Here is a 17,687-nt window from a genome sequence, read left to right as displayed (position 1 = left end):
CTCAGAGCCCCTGAGAAAGGTGATGAATCGAAACCAGGCTTGCTTGAATCATCTCGTGCACGTGGGAAATTGGTGAATGACATTCATTCTTAGAACCTAGAAACTTCAGTCCATGCTTGTTTCTTGTTGTCCTTCACTAGAAGGCAAGCTGTATGCTGGGACCTGGGCCTCACTCGCTTTGTGTGCCTGGCCCCTCAAACCAACCCTGAATGAGGAACTCTCAGGCCCTCTGAACTGTGACCTTATGCCCTCCACTTCCACTTTGCCCAGATCACTCACAGTGACTGCTTGGATCCTGGCTCCACCTCAGCACCTCAAGCACACTCCTGCTTGGGAGCTTTGCACTCGCTGTAGCCTCTGTTTGCATGAATAATACAGCTTACACAGGTGAAGGCCACTGATGAAACATGCTATACACATGTTTTCTGGCTGTTATCCTCACCAGGGTGTAAGCCATAGTCAGTATCTGAGGATGGTCACGTAGCCTACCATTCTGCTCCTTTCTTTGTAATTTGGATGATGCCCAATAGAGATGCTAATTCAAGCCTACGTGACAGCTAGCATACAGAGCGGATAGGTAGATGTAGATGTGACAAAAAGCCATTCATCTGGTTACCTAGGAGACAGAATGCTGTTGTATTTCCCACTCAGTTTATGTTTTGGTATAAAAACTGTGTGGAGAATGAGGAGGAATTCTTCAGGATGTGAACTTAGGACTTCATGAGGAACCACTAAGAATCTCTCCCGATAAAGCCATGTGAGTTGTGTCTTTATTCCCGCACCTCCATGCCAATCCAGAGAGATAGTTTATGTTGGGGTCTGGTCAAGAGAAATAATTGAGGGTCCGGGCTAGCATCGAACCCCGACACTTCCTATCATGCTAAGACGCAGTACAACCTTCCTTTCTACCGCATGCGCATCAGCGAAAGTGATGGAACAGAGAAGAAAATTAGGAATGACAGCCTAACGGCTGCACAGAGAAACACTGTCTCAAAAAAATCAACAACAATAAAAAGGGGCAGGTACATTCTCTGACAGGGGGTGGTGATGCATCCCTTTAATGCCAGCACTCGAGAAGCAGACGCAGACCAGATCTCTGTGAGTTCGAGGCCAGCCTGGTCTACAGAGTGAGTTACTGAAGAGCCAGGGTAACACGGAGAAAACTTGTCTCAAAAACCCAAAAAGGAATGGCAGCCTAGGAGCTGCAGAGATGGCTCAGCAGCCAAGAGCACTTGCTGTTCTTTCGGAGGAACTCAGTTTGGTTACCAGCCCCCAGGTCAGGCAGCTCACAACCACCTACAACTCCAGCTCCAGGGGATGTGAGTCCCTCTTCTGGCCCCTACAGGCACTAAACATACAAATGGTACACACACAGACATGATGCCGCTCACACATATACATAAGATAAAAATAAACAGATAATGTAGAAAAAGAATGACAGCCTAGGTTATAGAATGGCTTAACCTGACAAATCACATAAACACTGCAGCTTGTCTCACCCCTTAAAAGCACCGCCTACTTTATTCTCAGAGGACAAAACTTTCAGAAGTCCCTACCTGTAGGGTGAGGGCCGGGGTTCTGGATCAGAGGCAGAAGCCAGTGGAGAACTGACCTTGGTGTTTTCTAGATCTTCTTTCTCTAGAAAATATGAAGAGAATTTATTCTTTGAGAGGAAACACTAACACACACCTGCAGTCCAGTTCTTGGGAGGTTGAGGCAGGAAGATGAGGAGTTCAAGGCCAGCCTTAGCTACATAGAGTTTGTGGCCAGCCTAGGGCTACCTAAAACCCTGTCAAAATTAAAAAAAAAAAAAAGTCATTGCATAAATCTCACCCTATATAAAAGTAAATTCAGAGGGCTGCAGAGATGGCTCAGAGGTTAAAAGCACTGGCTGCTCTTCCAGAGGTCCTGGATTTGATTCCCAACACCCAAATGGCAGGCAGGTCACAAATGTCTCTCTTTTTTTTTTTTTTTGGTTTTTCGAGACAGGGTTTCTCTGCAGCTTTTTTAGAGCCTGTCCTGGAGCTAGCTCTTGTAGACCAGGCTGGCCTCGAACTCACAGAGATCCGCCTGCCTCTGCCTCCCAAGTGCTGGGATTAAAGGCGTGCGCCACCACCGCCCGGCGTCACAAATGTCTCGAACTCCTGTTCCAGGGCATTCAACATCTTCTCCTTGCTTCCAAGGACACATGAGGTGTACTTACGTACACATGGGCATCAATACACATAGGATAAAAATTTTAAGAAATAAATTAGAGATAGTTCAAAGATCTTAGTATAGGACTAAAAATTTTGAAATTGCTGGAGAAAGCACAGGAAAACAGTTCAAGATACAGTCATGGCAAAAATTTTCTGAAAGGACCCCAACAGTCCGGGTAATAACAGCAAGAATTAACTCATGGAGTTGTAAGGAATTAAGAAGCTTCAACACAGCAAAGAAACAATTCTCAGAGTAAAGGGACAGTCTACCAAGAGGGGGGTCAATGTCAAGAATATATAAATTAAACACATACACACAAATAATCTAAATAGTACATGGGCAAATAAACAGATAGTTCTCAAAACAAGAGATACACATGGCCAATAAGTATGCAAAAAAAGGAAAAATGCTCAACACCCTTAGCCATCAGAGAAATGTAAATTAAAACTTCAGTGAGATTTGATTTCTTCCAGAATAGACTGCTATCATAAGGAGGGGTAAAAGCTTATATATTGCTGGTGAAGCTGCCTGAGCCTTTCTTCAAACAACTGAACACAAGGGCTGGAGTGGTTAGGAACAATTGCTGCAAATTCAGGAGCACTAGAGTTTGGGCCTTGATTCCCATATAACAAGCCAGGCATGCTATGTATACCTGTAACCCTGGCTCCAGGGAAGATAGAGATAGGAGCATTGCTAGGGCTTGCTGGCTTCCAGCCTAGCCACGAAAATGAAAGTCCCAGGTTCAGGGAGAGATCCTAACTCAAAAGAATAGGCAAGGGGCTGGAGAGATGGCTCAGTGGTTAAGAGCATTGCCTGCTCTTCCAAAGGTCCTGAGTTCAATTCCCAGCAACCACATGGTGGCTTACAACCATCTGTAATGAGGTCTGATGCCCTCTTCTGGCCTGCAGACATACACACAGACAGAATATTGTATGCATAATAAATAAAATAAATATTTAAAAAAAAAGAATAGGCAAAGCATAATAGAGAACACCTACTGCCCTCTTCTGGCCTCCCTTCACATACATGTGAGCATATACAGACACAGAAATACATACATAATATGTATGCATACATACATAATAAACTAATTAAAAACATACAGACACAAATGCATATATACATAAACTAACTAAAACAGAAGTACCATATGATCTAGATATACCACTACTGGGTAACTGACCCACAAGAATCTAAGTCAGCATTCTAGGAATACCTGCACACACATTTATTTTATATATATATATATATATATATATATATATATATATATATACACACACACACATACATACATATATATGTAAATATATATATACACACACATACATACATATATATGTAAATATATATATATAATTAGATACCCATCAGACTGTAATAGTCTAAAGGCAACCTTGGCGGGTTGGAATCAAGGGGCACCACAAAGTTACACCATGCAACAGAGCTCACATGGGAGGTTTACTGGGGGAGGGTGCAGAGGCGGCCTCTGAGAGAGGACAGAAGGCAAGGGGTTGGGGGATATAGCTCACGGACATAGGGAAAGTGCTCTACTTAGTGGCTGTAGTAGCTGCAATGTCACATCTTGAATGTTGCTGATGACGTGTCCTGCTAGGTCCCTGAGTGCAGATCAGTGTAATAAATGCCTGAATGCTAATACAGTTGATTTCTCTTTTTTTTCATATGTATGTATGTATGGTGTTCACACATGGATGTATCTGTATTCACTTGTGTGAGCACATGCATGTGTTTGGACATCCTTTTTCTTTTCTCTCTCTCTCTCTCTCTCTCTCTCTCTCTCTCTCTCTCTCTCTCTCTCTCTCTCTCTTTGGCTTTTCAAGATAGAGTTTTTCTATAGCTTTGGACCCTGTCCTAGAACTCTCTCTGTAGATCAGGCTGGCCTCGAACTCACAGAGATCCACCTGCCTCTACCTCCCAAGTGTTAGGATTAAAGGCATTGAAAAAAATAAGAGCATAAATTATCCAGTCTGGTTACAGCAGCACAAAATGGACTAAGATAAAATGAAGCCATACACAGCATGCTGCTTACAAGAGCTGCCCCTCAGATGTACGGACTGCACAGGCTGAAGGTAAAAGGGTGAGACCTGGTAATCCAGAGAACACAGACAGCTACACTTGTATCGGAGAAAATGAATTCAAGCTGGACACAGAGGTGCACTCCTGCAATCCCAACATTTGGAAGGCTAAGAACTGCTGTAAACTCAACACCAGCCTGGGTCACAGCAGCAAGACCTTGTCTCAAAAAAACCACAAGACCCTATAAGACTAAAAAAATTCCATCAAACACACACATATGCATATACGTATCAAGCCAAACGGTGTTACAAGAGACACCAAAGCTATTATTTAATGACAAAGGGGTCAACCATTCAGAAGAACATACTAACTCGGAAGGCTGAGGCAGGAGAATCAGGAGTTTGAGACTAGTTTAAGCTTCACAGGGTGACCCTGTCTCAAAAAGCCACAAAAACAAAACAAATAACAGTAGTTCAAGAGCCTAATATTATTTCATGTTTTAAAAGAAAATAGCTGATTATGAGCATGCACACCATGCTCTCATCCCTAATGATGGGAATCAGTGTTATTTCCAGTTTTTTATTCCATTAATATTACAAATTGTGCTATAACGCCTTATGTGCATTTCACATTTTTTGCCAGGCTGTCATCTTTGGCAGAGACTGCCTATGATTCTGCTTTCAGAACAGCAATAAGTAAATGCCTGTTTTCCCACAATTCAACATCAGAGTGAAATATGTAAGTCATTGAGGAAATTGACAAAATTCAACATGTGACAAATGTTACCTTATTTTTCTTTCTCTGAGACAGGGTCTCACTATGTTGCCCAGGCTTGAGCTTCTGGACTCAAGTATTCATTTGACCCTGACTTCCTGAATTGCTGGGACTATACACGTTTACCACTACACCCAACTTGGTATCCGTGATAGCTAATGCCAAATGTCAATTTGGTAAAAGTTGATACATTTGTATCAGATAAAAGCAAGCTAGAAGCACTCCAGAGACAAGCCTCTGTACATGCCAATGAGGAATTACCTAGGTCAGGTTGGTCTCTGGGATTGCCTGGAAAGGACCATCTTGATTATGTTAACTGGAGTGAGAAGACCCACTTTAAAAATAGGCGGCACCATCCCCTGGGCTTGAGTCACAGACTGCATAAGAAGGAGGGAGCCAGCTGAGCACCCCATCCTATTTCCTAACTGGATGCAACTTGACTGGCACCTCAAGCTCCTGCCACCACAACTTCCTCCCCAAGGTGATCTGAATGAGAATGGCCCATGGAGGCGTGTGCTTGAATGTTTGGTCCCCAGCTGGTGGAACTGTTTGGGAAGGGTTAGGAGTTGTGGCCTTGTTGGAGGAGGTATGCCACTGGGGATGGGCTTTTATGTTTCAAAAAAGTACATGCCATTCCCAGTCATTTATACATACCCCTCTCTTTTTTTTTTTTTTTTTTGGTTTTTTGAGACAGGGTTTCTCTGTGGCTTTGGAGCCTGTCCTGGAACTAGCTCTTGTAGACCAGGCTGGTCTCGAACTCACAGAAATCCGCCTGCCTCTGCCTCCCGAGTGCTGGGATTAAAGGCGTGCGCCACCATCGCCCGGCATACATACCCCTCTCTATCTCTGTGTCTTGCTTATGGGTCAGATGTAAACTCTCAGCTAATGTGGGATACCCCTCTGTATGCTGTGAATATGTTTTATTACCACTGGATAATAAAAAAAGCTGCTTTGGCCTATGGCAGGGCAGAATATAGCTAGGTGGGAAATCCAAGCAGAGAGACAGGGAGAAAGAAGGCAGAGTCAAAGAGAAACCAGCAGCCACCAGGGGAGTAAGATGCCATAGCATTACCAGTAAGCCACAGGGCACATGGAGATAAATAGATTATAAGAAATGGGTTAATTTATATGTAGAGCTAGCCAGGAAAAAGCCTGAGCCATCCACCAAACTTATAATTAACACTAAGCGGCTGCGGGAACCAGCAGGTGAAAGAGAGACCATCCAGTGGACCAGACAGGACAGAGACAAGAATTCCAGCTACACTCAGCCACTACTCCAGGGTCATACCTGCCTCCACGCTCTGCAGCATGACAGTCATGACTCACCCTCAGAAACGGTATGCAAGCCCCCGACTAAATGTTTCCTTTTATAAATTGCCTTGATCATGGTGTCTCTTCACAGCAATAGAAAAATAACTAAGCAACTCCCCATGATGGAGCGTACCCTTGAACTGTGAGCAAAACTAAACCCTTTCCTTTCACTTATAAGTTGCTTTTGTCAGGGTATTTTATCATAGCATCAAGACAAATAGCTAAAATAATACATTACTTGTCATTTTTGTTTATTCTGATTAAGTTAGAACACATATATATGCATATCTATATATCTTTGATTTTGCTTCCTTATAAGAAACCCCCAGAAATGAAATTCCTTGTTACAGGGTCTGCCATCAAGACTCTCATACCCACTACCCAATTTCCCTGCAAGTTTCACTTCTGCTAGCAATACATAAATGTGACCGTTCCCATATCACAATGTGCACACAATCTTTACCAATCTGTTAGATAGAGCATGACGACACACTACCATTTTTACTTAAATTTTTTTGATAATTCATGTCATCAAAACAGACCCTTAACTGGATGGCAGTGGTGCATGCCTTTACATCCAGCACTGAGGAGGCAAAAGCAGCCAGATAGAAGCCAGATTGGTCCAGAGTGAGTTGCAGGACAACCAGGACTACACAGAAAAACCAAAAAAAATTGTGGTAGTTTAAGGGTGACTGGCCCCATAACCTCATAGGGAGTGGCACTATTAGGAGGTGTGGCCTGGTTGGAGGAAGTGTGTCACTATGAGAGGCTGTGAGCTATACCTAGTTCAGTTCACTTCCTATTGACTGCAGATCACGACGGAGGACTCTCAGTCCTTCTCCAGCGCCACGTCTGCCTGCATGCCTCCATGTCCCGCCATGGTGACAATGAACTAAACCTCTGAAAATGGAAGCCACCCAATTAAATGTTTTCCTTTTTAAGAATTTCTGTGGTCATGGTGTCTCTTCACAGCAACAGAAACCCTAACTTAGACAAAAACAAACAAAAACCTTAATGCATATAAAATAATTTCCCTTTTTTTCTTTAAAAAAACAAGCTCATACCAAGTACACCATTAGATTTTTCACTCAGTATTAACCTTTTTGTGTATATGTGCATTATGTGTGCAGGTGTTTACATGTGTGCAGGGACATGTGTGTGTGTGTGTGTGTGTGTGTGTGTGTGTGTATGTAGGACAGAGTCAACCTTAAATTTCTTCCCAATCACTCCACCTTTTCATTTGCTTTGATTTGAGACAGGGTCTCACAAAGCATCACTGGCTGTCCTGGAGCTTGCTATGTAAACCAAGCTGACCTCGAATTTACAGGTCTGCCTGCCTCTGCCTCCACAGAGAGCTGGAATTAAAGATGTCCACCACCACACTCAGCCCTCTATCCATATATGTACTTTTTAATTTATGTGTGCGTGTCTGTGTATACATATGTGTGTGAGAGACATGTGAGTACACATATGTACACCATTGAATAAATGTGGAGTTCAGAGGAAATCTGTTGGAAGTCAGTTCTTGCCCTCCACCTTGTGCCGAGGTAGGGTCTCTCTTGCTGTTTCTTGCTGCTGTACTGTGCACTCAAGGCTAGCTGGCTCGAGCACCGGGGCCATTCTCCTATCTCTGCACCAGAGAAGTGTTGGGATATCAGAAGTGTACCGCCATGTGCAGCTCTTTACGTGAGTTCTGGGATTCCGTCATCAGCTAATGGAGTGAGTGATTTACCCCCTTAGCCGACTCTCTGGCTTCTTCCTTCCCTTCTGAGACAGGCTCGTACTGGAGTTCACCAACTGGCTCGACTGGCTGGGCAGCACACCCCGGGGATCCTCCTGCCTCTGTTCCCTCAGCACTAGGATTACAGTTGCATTCCCGGCTTTTTACATGGTATTAGAGACCTGAACTCAGCAAGGACTTTCCTAAGTGATCTCCCTAGACCTGAGCTTTCACCCACTTAAAACAGAGCATCGAGTCTGTCCTTCAGTTATCACTCTGCCAAATGGTCTGTGTGATACCCAGGAGTCAAATCAAAAAATTAAATTTTAAAAAAAGCTCTGAGTTAATGACTACCTCGACTGAACAGACCTTACATGCTACATGCCAGGTACAGTGTTCAGATGTTGTGAACACGGAGTTAAATGTGTACCTTCAAAGATTCGGGCTACTGGAGAAAGTAAACTGGAAAGCAGGTGACTGTAAATACGCGATACTGTTAGATAGAATTATTAACTGAATTACCACAGAAACGCTTAGCAAGTGGACAGGCATCAAAGGCTTCCTGAAAGAGATGATAATTACACTGTCTTAATGAGTAAGTGGGACCCAGCCCAGTCAGGTGGAAAGGACGCTGCAGGCAAAGGAAACTAGACAGACAAAGCATCGCAAGCTCCGTCCCTCCTTCCCTCCCTCCCTCCCTCCCTCCCTCCCTCCCTCCCTCTCTCCCTCCCTCCCTTTCTCTCCCTGCAGTTTAGTGTGGCTGGAAGCCATAGCAAAGGTACAAACAGGTAACTGAGACACAGGATTGGGGATAAAACTCAGAGCATTTGCCTGGCATGTACCAGGCCCCGGATTCAACCCCCATCCACCCACCGATCCCTCAAAATACCTTAAGAAAACAGATTTCATTAATTTAGATCAATTCTTCCTGAATTCCTAAAAAGTGGTCAAATTTGTATTTGTGTACCATTTTGCGGCAACCATCTAATCACACAGAAAACTTCGGAAATAGTCCACAGAGGACAGAGGATCCAATGAGTAAGAGAAGCTGAGACAGACTAGAGAGGACACAATTGTGCAACAACTGGGTGGCCAAATTTTGGTGCACTGATGCTGGCTTCTAACACCTTTTATTTTCTTTCCTAAGGGCTAAGAAACTACCTGAGACATATCCTAGAGCCTTGAGAATTCAGATCTAGTTTAACGGCATAGACCTGAAGTCCACCGTCGTCTCTTGTAGAATAGCTGGTGGGTATGTCTACTTCTGACCCTTAACACCCTGAGTGGTGACATGAGCTGTGTCTGCAGGTCCCTCAGGATGGCAGGTGCAGCAGTCATTTGCCAACCTTTTGGCTTCTAAACACCCAGCCATCTCCCTGCTGTTTCATCCTCAGTGAAGAATGAAATGAAAGACCTTCAATTCCCAGCCCCAGAAAGTCAGGGGACAGGCACATAACCTAATGTCCCTGCCTGGGACCTGAAACAGGACTGGCATATGAGCCGAGTTCTCGCAGAACTAGAGCACACACACTGTTCCTGTGTGATGTCTGGAGTCTCACTCTCGCCTTACAGTGGTCTGGTGAGTCCTCCTTACCCCTCTAATAAATCTTCTTGCTGCTTAAGGCAATCAGAATTAGCCTCTGTTGCTTGCAACAAAAAACCCTACATACAAAACTGCATTCAGAATTTAAACTTAAAAGCATCTAGTGCATCTTGTCCTCATTCTGATTATCTTTATTGTTCTCAAAAAGATTCATAATTGTTGTTTTCTAAGCCACTTGCAGATATCAACCACTCCTGGGTTTATTTATGACCTCTGTTTATAAGGCTGCCAAATTACATGAGAGCCATTTGTGGTGCCCCCAAAACAAGTTCCATAATAACATCAAGACCATTGAACACAGATCACCACTAATATATATAACAATGAATGCTTGAAATATTGTGAGAATTACTAGAATATAACCACAATAATACGCTATTAGAAAAACATACTTGCTGAACATATTTGCACAGTACAGGATGATCAAGATTTCAATTTGTAAGAGATGCTGCTATCTGTGAAGTGTAATAAAGTGGAGCACGATAAAACAAGGTAAGGTTTTTAATACTGCTTAGGACCCAGCCATTCTGCGAAGCAAGCCTTTCTATGCTTGATGTATTTAGAGCCTTTTCAGCCATTCATTTATATGTACACTCTAGAACCCCCCCCCCCCCATCCAAGAAAACACCAAAACTCTTCTGGGTTTACTCCTGACATTGCATTTTATATAGAATCAACCTGGGAATAAACTATATCTCTATAATCTTACTACAAACACGAAGCATGCTTCCGCTTACTTACTGATGTATGAGCGAGCAGGAGAGACTAACTCATCCACCAGGCTGGCCTCAAACTCACTAGATAGCCAAGCCTTTTAGTTTTTTAGATAGCCTTTATTTTCTCTCAATAACATATATGATCTACAGAAGATTTTGTATAGGTGACTAAGCTAGTCACTCTATGGTAACCGCTACGGTTTGAATATGGTTTATGTCTGTGTAAAGGCTCAAGCATAAGGAACTCATGCCCCAGGGTGAAGACACTGAAGAATGAGTGGACTCTGAAGAAGTAGGCCCAGAGGGAGGGCTTTGATTTGGGGAGGTATGTGCTTTGGTTTTTGTTATGTTTTCTTTTTTTCAAAATCTCATAGGGGCAACTCTAGTCCACAAAGAAAATGACAGAACCACTGAAAAGTGCAGAAAAATCAGCAAAAATAAATAAAATTAGTAAGGTGCACACAGCTCAGGTCTCACAACTAGAATTTGGGGGAAGAGAAGCAAAGCCTCATCCAAAAGATGAAGTCCTGGTGAAGGCAGGCGCCCCACCCACAGAAGCAGCCCATAGTTCTCACAAGCCTCAAACCCAGCTGTGGTTGGGACCCAGCAGCTGCTCTGGTGAGATGGGTCAGTAGGAGAAAGGACTTCCTCTTGTCACTTACTGTGTCTCCGTGTGCTACTGCTGAGTATGATCAGAGAGGAACCTATTATTTAACCCCGGCTACCCTGGGGATGCAGGGAACAACAACCAGTCAGAAAGACACAGCTATAGACTAAGTGACTACTGAGGGAGGGGGTCCTGGAGAGCAGGGAGGAGGGCCAGATGCTCACAGGACGGAAAAGAACTAGCAGCAGGAGGCTCCAACCAACTGCACAGTTAAGATTTGGGGGTGGGGGATGAAGGCAACGGCTATGGGCTAACCTCATCATCTGAAAATGATTCTGGAGTTGGATAACCTTCAGTCTGAACTTTGGGGTGGGGGTGTCAGACTCTGATCCCAAACATATGCTATGAGCCCCAGATAAGAATTCTGGGGCTCCGGTGGACTGTGAGAAACTGACAACCACATCTCTCCAGCATGGTATCAAAGCTTAGTGGGTCTGAAAAGTAGGGAGACCAGTCCTCTTACAAAGATCTCTATACTGCGTGTGCTTCTGCAGAAGGAAGTCCCGCCTGGAACATGAATCACTCCACAGTTCATCAAGTGGGGATTCTCGGGAGGGTGACAGAACCCAACTTCCATGAGCTGAAGTAACCAGCAGAGGCCCCCATGCCCCAGGGAAGTGCAGTTCAAGTGAAGTGAGCTATCACAGACAGCAGGCACTACACCACAAACACAGCAGGAAAGACAAAAGTCTACAAACGCAACTGACAGGTGACACCCCAGCAATGCACCTGGCAGGCTTGGGCTGTTTTGTATGTGAACGGTGTTCGCATGCGCATGGGTATACAAATACATATGACATGAAAGAGGAACTATGTGGGAAGAGGAAGGCATCTATGGAAGGGGGAGGGTAAAGAGAGTAGTGAGGGGTAAGAAAGACAAAATGTCACACTTTCATCTATGGACTCTGTGTCTGTACACACACACACACTCACTCATGCACATGCGCGTGAACAGAATGGAGAGGGAGCAGCAAGAGAGGGAGAAGAGCAATGAGGAAGAGTGCAGAGCAAATATGAGTAAAGCATCCTAAAATTAATAAAAATCGTTAGTAAAAACCCATGGAGCTGGAGAGGTGGCTCAGCAGCTAGGAGCACGTGCTGCTTTTCCTAGGACCCAGGCTGAGTCCCAGCACCCACACAGTGGCTCACAACCATCTGTGACTCCAGTTCCGGGGGCTGACACCGTCTTCTGGCTCCTGTGGGTACACACGTGGTGCACAGACATTCACATGACACATTTAAAAATAATAATAAATAAAAATTATGAAAAGTAAGGTGCTAGAGAAAGGAGTTCAACAGTTAAGAGAGCAGATTGCTCTTACAGAAGGTCTGGGTTCCCATGTTGGGGTAAGGGGCTCAAAAATGCCTATAACTCCAGTTCCAGGGCATTCCACACACATAATTAAAAATAAAAATAAGTCAGGCAGTGGTGGTGCACACCTTTAATCCCAGCACTCAGGAGACAGAGGCAAGCAGATCTCAGTGAAGCTGAGGCCTGTCCAGAACAGCCAAAGCTACATAGTGAGATTATCTCAAAATAAAATTAAATTAATGAAATCATTAGGTGTACTACCAAAATAATTACTAATGAGATGATTTTTAATAAAGTTAATACTGAAAGATATTGATAACCTCCACTTCATGAAAAAATGAGTTTTAAAAATATATCTGTCCCTGATATGCAGAAAGACTCCAATTTTAGGGCCAGATGGTGGTGACACATGCCTTTAATCCCAGCACTGGGAGCCAGAAGCAGGCAGATCTCTGTGAATTCAAGGCCAGCCTGGTCTACAAGAGCAAGTTCCAGGACAGGCTCCAAAGCTATAGAAAAACCCTGTCTTGAAAAACCTAAAAGCACTTGGTTTGCCAGGTGGTGGTGGCACACGCCTTTAATCCCAGCACCCGAGAGGCAGAGACAGGCAGATCTCTGTGAGTTTGAGGGCAATCTGGTCTACAAGAGCTAGTTCCAGCACAAGCTCAAAAGCTACAAAGAAACCCTGTCTTGAGGGGGAAAAAACTCAAAAAGACTCCAATTTTAGGGGAAAAAACTAGCATGTTTGTATATGATTTTTTTCTGAATAGGTGATATATTGTTGTTATTCAAAATTCAAAAGTGGTTAAAGTATACCATGAAAGCTTCCTTCTATTTTAGCCCCCATCTCCGGGGGAATCGGTGCTGCTGGGTTTTCAGTAGTCTTCCAGGGAGGTTTTGTGCATGTAAAGGCAATGTGTATGTTTGTGTGAGTACCGTGAAGGATACAGCATACACATGCACATGAATCTCACATTTCCTACACATACCAGGACATCAGACACACTACTGCACATCTTATTCTTTCCAGATACATCTCGATACTTTCCACAATGTACACAAACATCTTTCTCATTCTTCTCTATAGCAAATATTCCATTTGATAAAAAGTCATTGATTTAAGAGTTCTCTATGGATAAACATCTTTTCCCCAAGTCTTTTATCACTCCCAAAATGCTGTAATAACCTTGTGTCTACATTCTTAAACAGGAATAAACGTGTAGAATAGTCTGTGCGAAGAAATGGGTCAATGGAAAATATGTTCCAATTCTGTTGGACCTTAGTGGAGTAGTGCTTCTCAACCTGTGGGTCGCGACCCCTTTGGGGGTTGAATGATCCTTTCACAAGGATTGCATATCAGATATTCTGCATATCAGATATTTATATTATTATATATTATATGATTGTATATCATATCATATTATTTTATATAATATGATATAGATATGTAATGTAATATATGTTATATTATATCATGTTACATTATATATCATATAGAAATATATAATTAACGAATTATATGTATTTGCATTGTATGCATATTGGATATTTACATTACGATCCATAGTAGTAGCAAAATCATAATTACGAAGTAGCAACAAATAATTTATGGCTGGAGGGTCCCCACAACATGAGGAACTGTATTAACAGGTTGCAGCATTAGGAAGGCTGAGGACCACTCCTGCAGAGGTGTGTTTTTGTGCACCTGCACCAACACAGTTAGTCATTTCCATTTCTCTTGATCAGTCAGCCTATACACAGTTCATATATTAAGAATCACTTCTCATAGCATCTTTTTCAAGCAGCTTGATGTATGCAGGAAAAAAAATGAGAAAGTTTTTTTTTAAGTTTTTAAGTTAAAGCGGTGGTGGCGAACACCTTTAATCCCAGTACTCAGGAGGCAGAGGCAGGTGGATCTCTGTGAATTTGAGGCCAGTCTGGTCTGCAAGAGCTAGTTCCAGAACAGGCTCCAAAGCTACAGAGAAACCCTGGGGGGAGGGGGGTGGGAGGAATGCCCTAAATTATGCAAGAACTGCTGGTTAAACAGCTTCCAACTGGATTTGGATGAGCAGGAAGTAAAAAGAGGAAAGAAAAACATAAGTTTATTTCCAGAAGAATAGAGTGTGGGAAGATGGAATGTTGTTTGAGAGAGACAGGAAAACTCAAGAATAAACATATCCTTTTAGGTTTCTGAAATCTAGACGATGAAAAAGGAAAAGCCAATTTTCCAACAGTTGAGACTTTAATTGGCCAGTCAGATATAGGCTAATTCTCGATGCATATCTAAGGAAAGCAGGACAGGTTTAACAAATTAGACGACAGCAGGGAAAGGAGTTTTTTTCTTCTAATGAATATATATATTTGTTTATCTTAGTATGATCATAAAAGTTTACCCTGTCCAGCTAGTAAAACCATGTATAACATTAAGACTGAAATAAAAATTTTAAATAGCAACCTAGTAATAGTGAAATAAGGTATTCTTCAATGTGACAAGGTTATTGTCACAGTTCCTAACTGGCCAAAATCTTGGAAACAGAGAACTGGAAGATGCAGAGTAACAACCCATAATTGATGGTCTCGACAGCAAAGTAAAGCACAAAACAGAAGCCTTCTTCAAATAATTTTAACACTCTTTCTTTTTCTTTCTTCCTTTCCTGTCGTTTTTCCTCTTCTTTTTCCTTTTTCCTTCCCTTTTTCCTCTCCTCCCCTCCCCTCCCCCTTCTTTTCCTCTCCTTTCCTTTCCTTCTCTTTCTCGGTTTGGTTTGGTTTTTTGGTGTTTTTGAGCCCTGGCTGTCCTGGAACTCGAACTCAGAGGTCCACCTGCCGCCTCTGCCTCCTGAGCGCTTAGGATTAAAGGTGTGCACCACCACATATGGCTCCTGACCACTTTCAAAACACGATTTTCTTTTCAGGCTACTGAGCGTGGCTCAGATGTTCTGATCAAACTGCAGATTTGAGCTTACTGTGCGTTTTCTTTACGAGAAAGCCAAAAAGCAGGTTTTCCCCAAAGCAGGTGAATAATAGGTCGAGGTTTCTTTAGAACTCATAAGAAGGCCCCTTCACTACACAGCTCAGAAATAATTATCTTGGCTTTTTTTTTTTTTCCAGAGGAGAAGACCCAAAAGCAGGTGATGCGGTTAGATTTGAGCAGCTTAAAGAAAAGCACATTAACTCAGTTTCAGTCAATTCCAGTGACCAGACGGCCCAATTTCTCTTCGGCACTTGAGCGATCCTTCATACAACACACATGTATTATATGCATAAACTAAAGCATGACATGATAACCAACTACCAACATTGTAAAAACACAAGTGTTCTTTGAAAAGCCACAGGCAAGCAAAATATCAGCCTGCTAATATAAAAACTGGAATAGGAAATTAAAAAATAAAGACAAAAAGGTCTTTTGAGCATAAACTTCCACCACTCTGAACCATCCCGCAGGGAGTTACCGAATCTCAAATCCTCATGAACTTAACCGAAAACAAGACAGCAAGACAGACAGATGACATACCCAGCGCTGCTCTTCATCCTACATCAGAACCAGAGCAAGTCCACCTGACCATTTCCAGTGCTCAACATCAAACGCTTGGTCATCTACATCAAACAAAGTTCCTGGTGAGACCATAATAAACACTGCTCTTGATTTTCCCCAGAGCTCTGCAGACTTAAAAAATGGCCTGCCTTTAAGTGATGTAATACGTATTCCTCAGAGAGTTTCAAGACACAAGGAATGATTTCTCTCTCCTCTGGGGAACCGAAGAGCTCAGGTGCCCCCTGAATTTAAAAAAAAATGTATTAAAAACAACCACAGTCCCTAAGACACTAAGAACATCACAACCACTGGAGACTTTCACTTATAGAAACCCTTCTATTTACCAAAATCTCAACAACTAGTACAAACACTACATGTTAAGAAGAAGAAGAAGAAGAAGAAGAAGAAGAAGAAGAAGAAGAAGAAGAAGAAGAAGAAGAAGAAGAAGAAAAGAAAAGAAAGGGGGGAAAAAAACAAACCAAGTACTTGTTATTCTGGATGCTGGCGAACTCCTGAAGGAATAAGGTACACTGAAATACTCAAACAAATGAGTAGCTGTTCATTTTCCCTGCTGTTTTCTAAGAGCAGGTGACAAAAGCAGCTTCCCCCTCATTCTTTCTTAGGATCTCTACTGCTAACTCGGTTCGTTTTCTACTGGAATGTGGGAGCAAACTCCCAGTTTTGAGCAATTTTAAGGTTTTTACTCTCAAGCCTATAAAACTCTGGTTCAAGCCGCACCCCCACTGAGCTCTGGAGACACAGCTGAAGTCCAGGCCTGAGTCTCCCTCAAAAGCAGCGTTTCTGACACCTTAAGCAGACCTTACAGGCATTTTAGCAGCACGGAAGGTTTGTTGCAGTTGTTAGTGATCGCTGCCTCCCGCTCCAACAACCAAAACCATTTCCAGATATTGCCGAATGTCTCCCGCGGTATCAGAGCTTCACCACTAAGCTAGGGGCAGCCTTGGCTAGCCCAGGTACTATTGGTTGTTCAGTCAAACCCTTGCAATCAGACCTTCACCTACAGATTCAGCCAGTAGTTGCCGAACTCCCAGCCCAACAAACATTTAAAATACCGCGTGTTAAGAGTACTCCAGGAATATGTTAGAAAACAGGTCTGATTTAAAAAAAAAAAAAAAAAAAAAAAAAGACACTTGAGTATGTTCACGACAAATTCATGAGGAAATAAAAGTTGAAGCATATGTAAGTTATGAATACTGGCATATAAGGGGAACAGGGGTTTATGAGACATATACCTCATACCTCTATATAAGGCTTATTTGTGTAGCCTTTATCATCTTTCAGAAAGTATGCTTAGAATTTTTTTCTTTTTCTTTTATTTTTTATTTTTGTGGTGCTAGGGTCTAACCTAGGACCTCACATATGAACTCTATCACTGAGCTACAGTCCACCCTGATTAGAATTTTTTATTACCAAAATATCAAATATAGTACCATAATATAAAAAAAAAAAAAAACCAATGTGTGTATGTAGCAAGACCACGGCATAGGAGATTTTAGGGTAGATGTAGAAAAGCATAGAGGGCACATGCTGAAAGGGACATTCAGGAATACCTCTACGGCAGCTCTGGCAATTCGGCCGAGCAAAAACAGACTTTATCCTCATTCCAGACAACTGCCTTGTACAGCGGGCATCTTGGGTTTCAGATCAAGTACTTCAGTCACAGGGGCTCATACAACCCTCCCACCAATGCTGTGAGACACGGGTACTTTTAGTACCCACATCTTAGAAAGGAGGAAACTCAGACGCGTTTAGAAGTTAAGCCACTTGTCCAAGGTCATTAAAACAGAGATACCAC

At 42.7% G+C, this 17,687-nt stretch overlaps 1 protein-coding gene across 4 annotated transcripts in view; it reads right to left on the bottom strand.

The window, feature by feature from the left end:
- Tmed8 (transmembrane p24 trafficking protein family member 8) overlaps window positions 1-17,687 on the bottom strand; it is a 30,312-nt gene that overhangs the window by 11,690 nt on the left and 935 nt on the right. For all 4 annotated transcript variants that reach the window (XM_038336616.1, XM_038336618.1, XM_038336617.1 and 1 more), the window contains exon 2: window positions 1,557-1,638. In XM_038336616.1, coding sequence (XP_038192544.1) covers window positions 1,557-1,638 — 82 coding nt within the window. The remainder of the gene's footprint in view (window positions 1-1,556; window positions 1,639-17,687) is intronic.

Source organism: Arvicola amphibius, chromosome 7, assembly GCF_903992535.2.
Source record: "Arvicola amphibius chromosome 7, mArvAmp1.2, whole genome shotgun sequence".
In the NCBI taxonomy this organism is placed as follows: Eukaryota; Metazoa; Chordata; class Mammalia; order Rodentia; family Cricetidae; genus Arvicola; species Arvicola amphibius.
The sequence above is the reverse complement of the archived record's forward strand: the minus strand, read 5'-3'. Positions and strand labels throughout refer to the sequence as shown.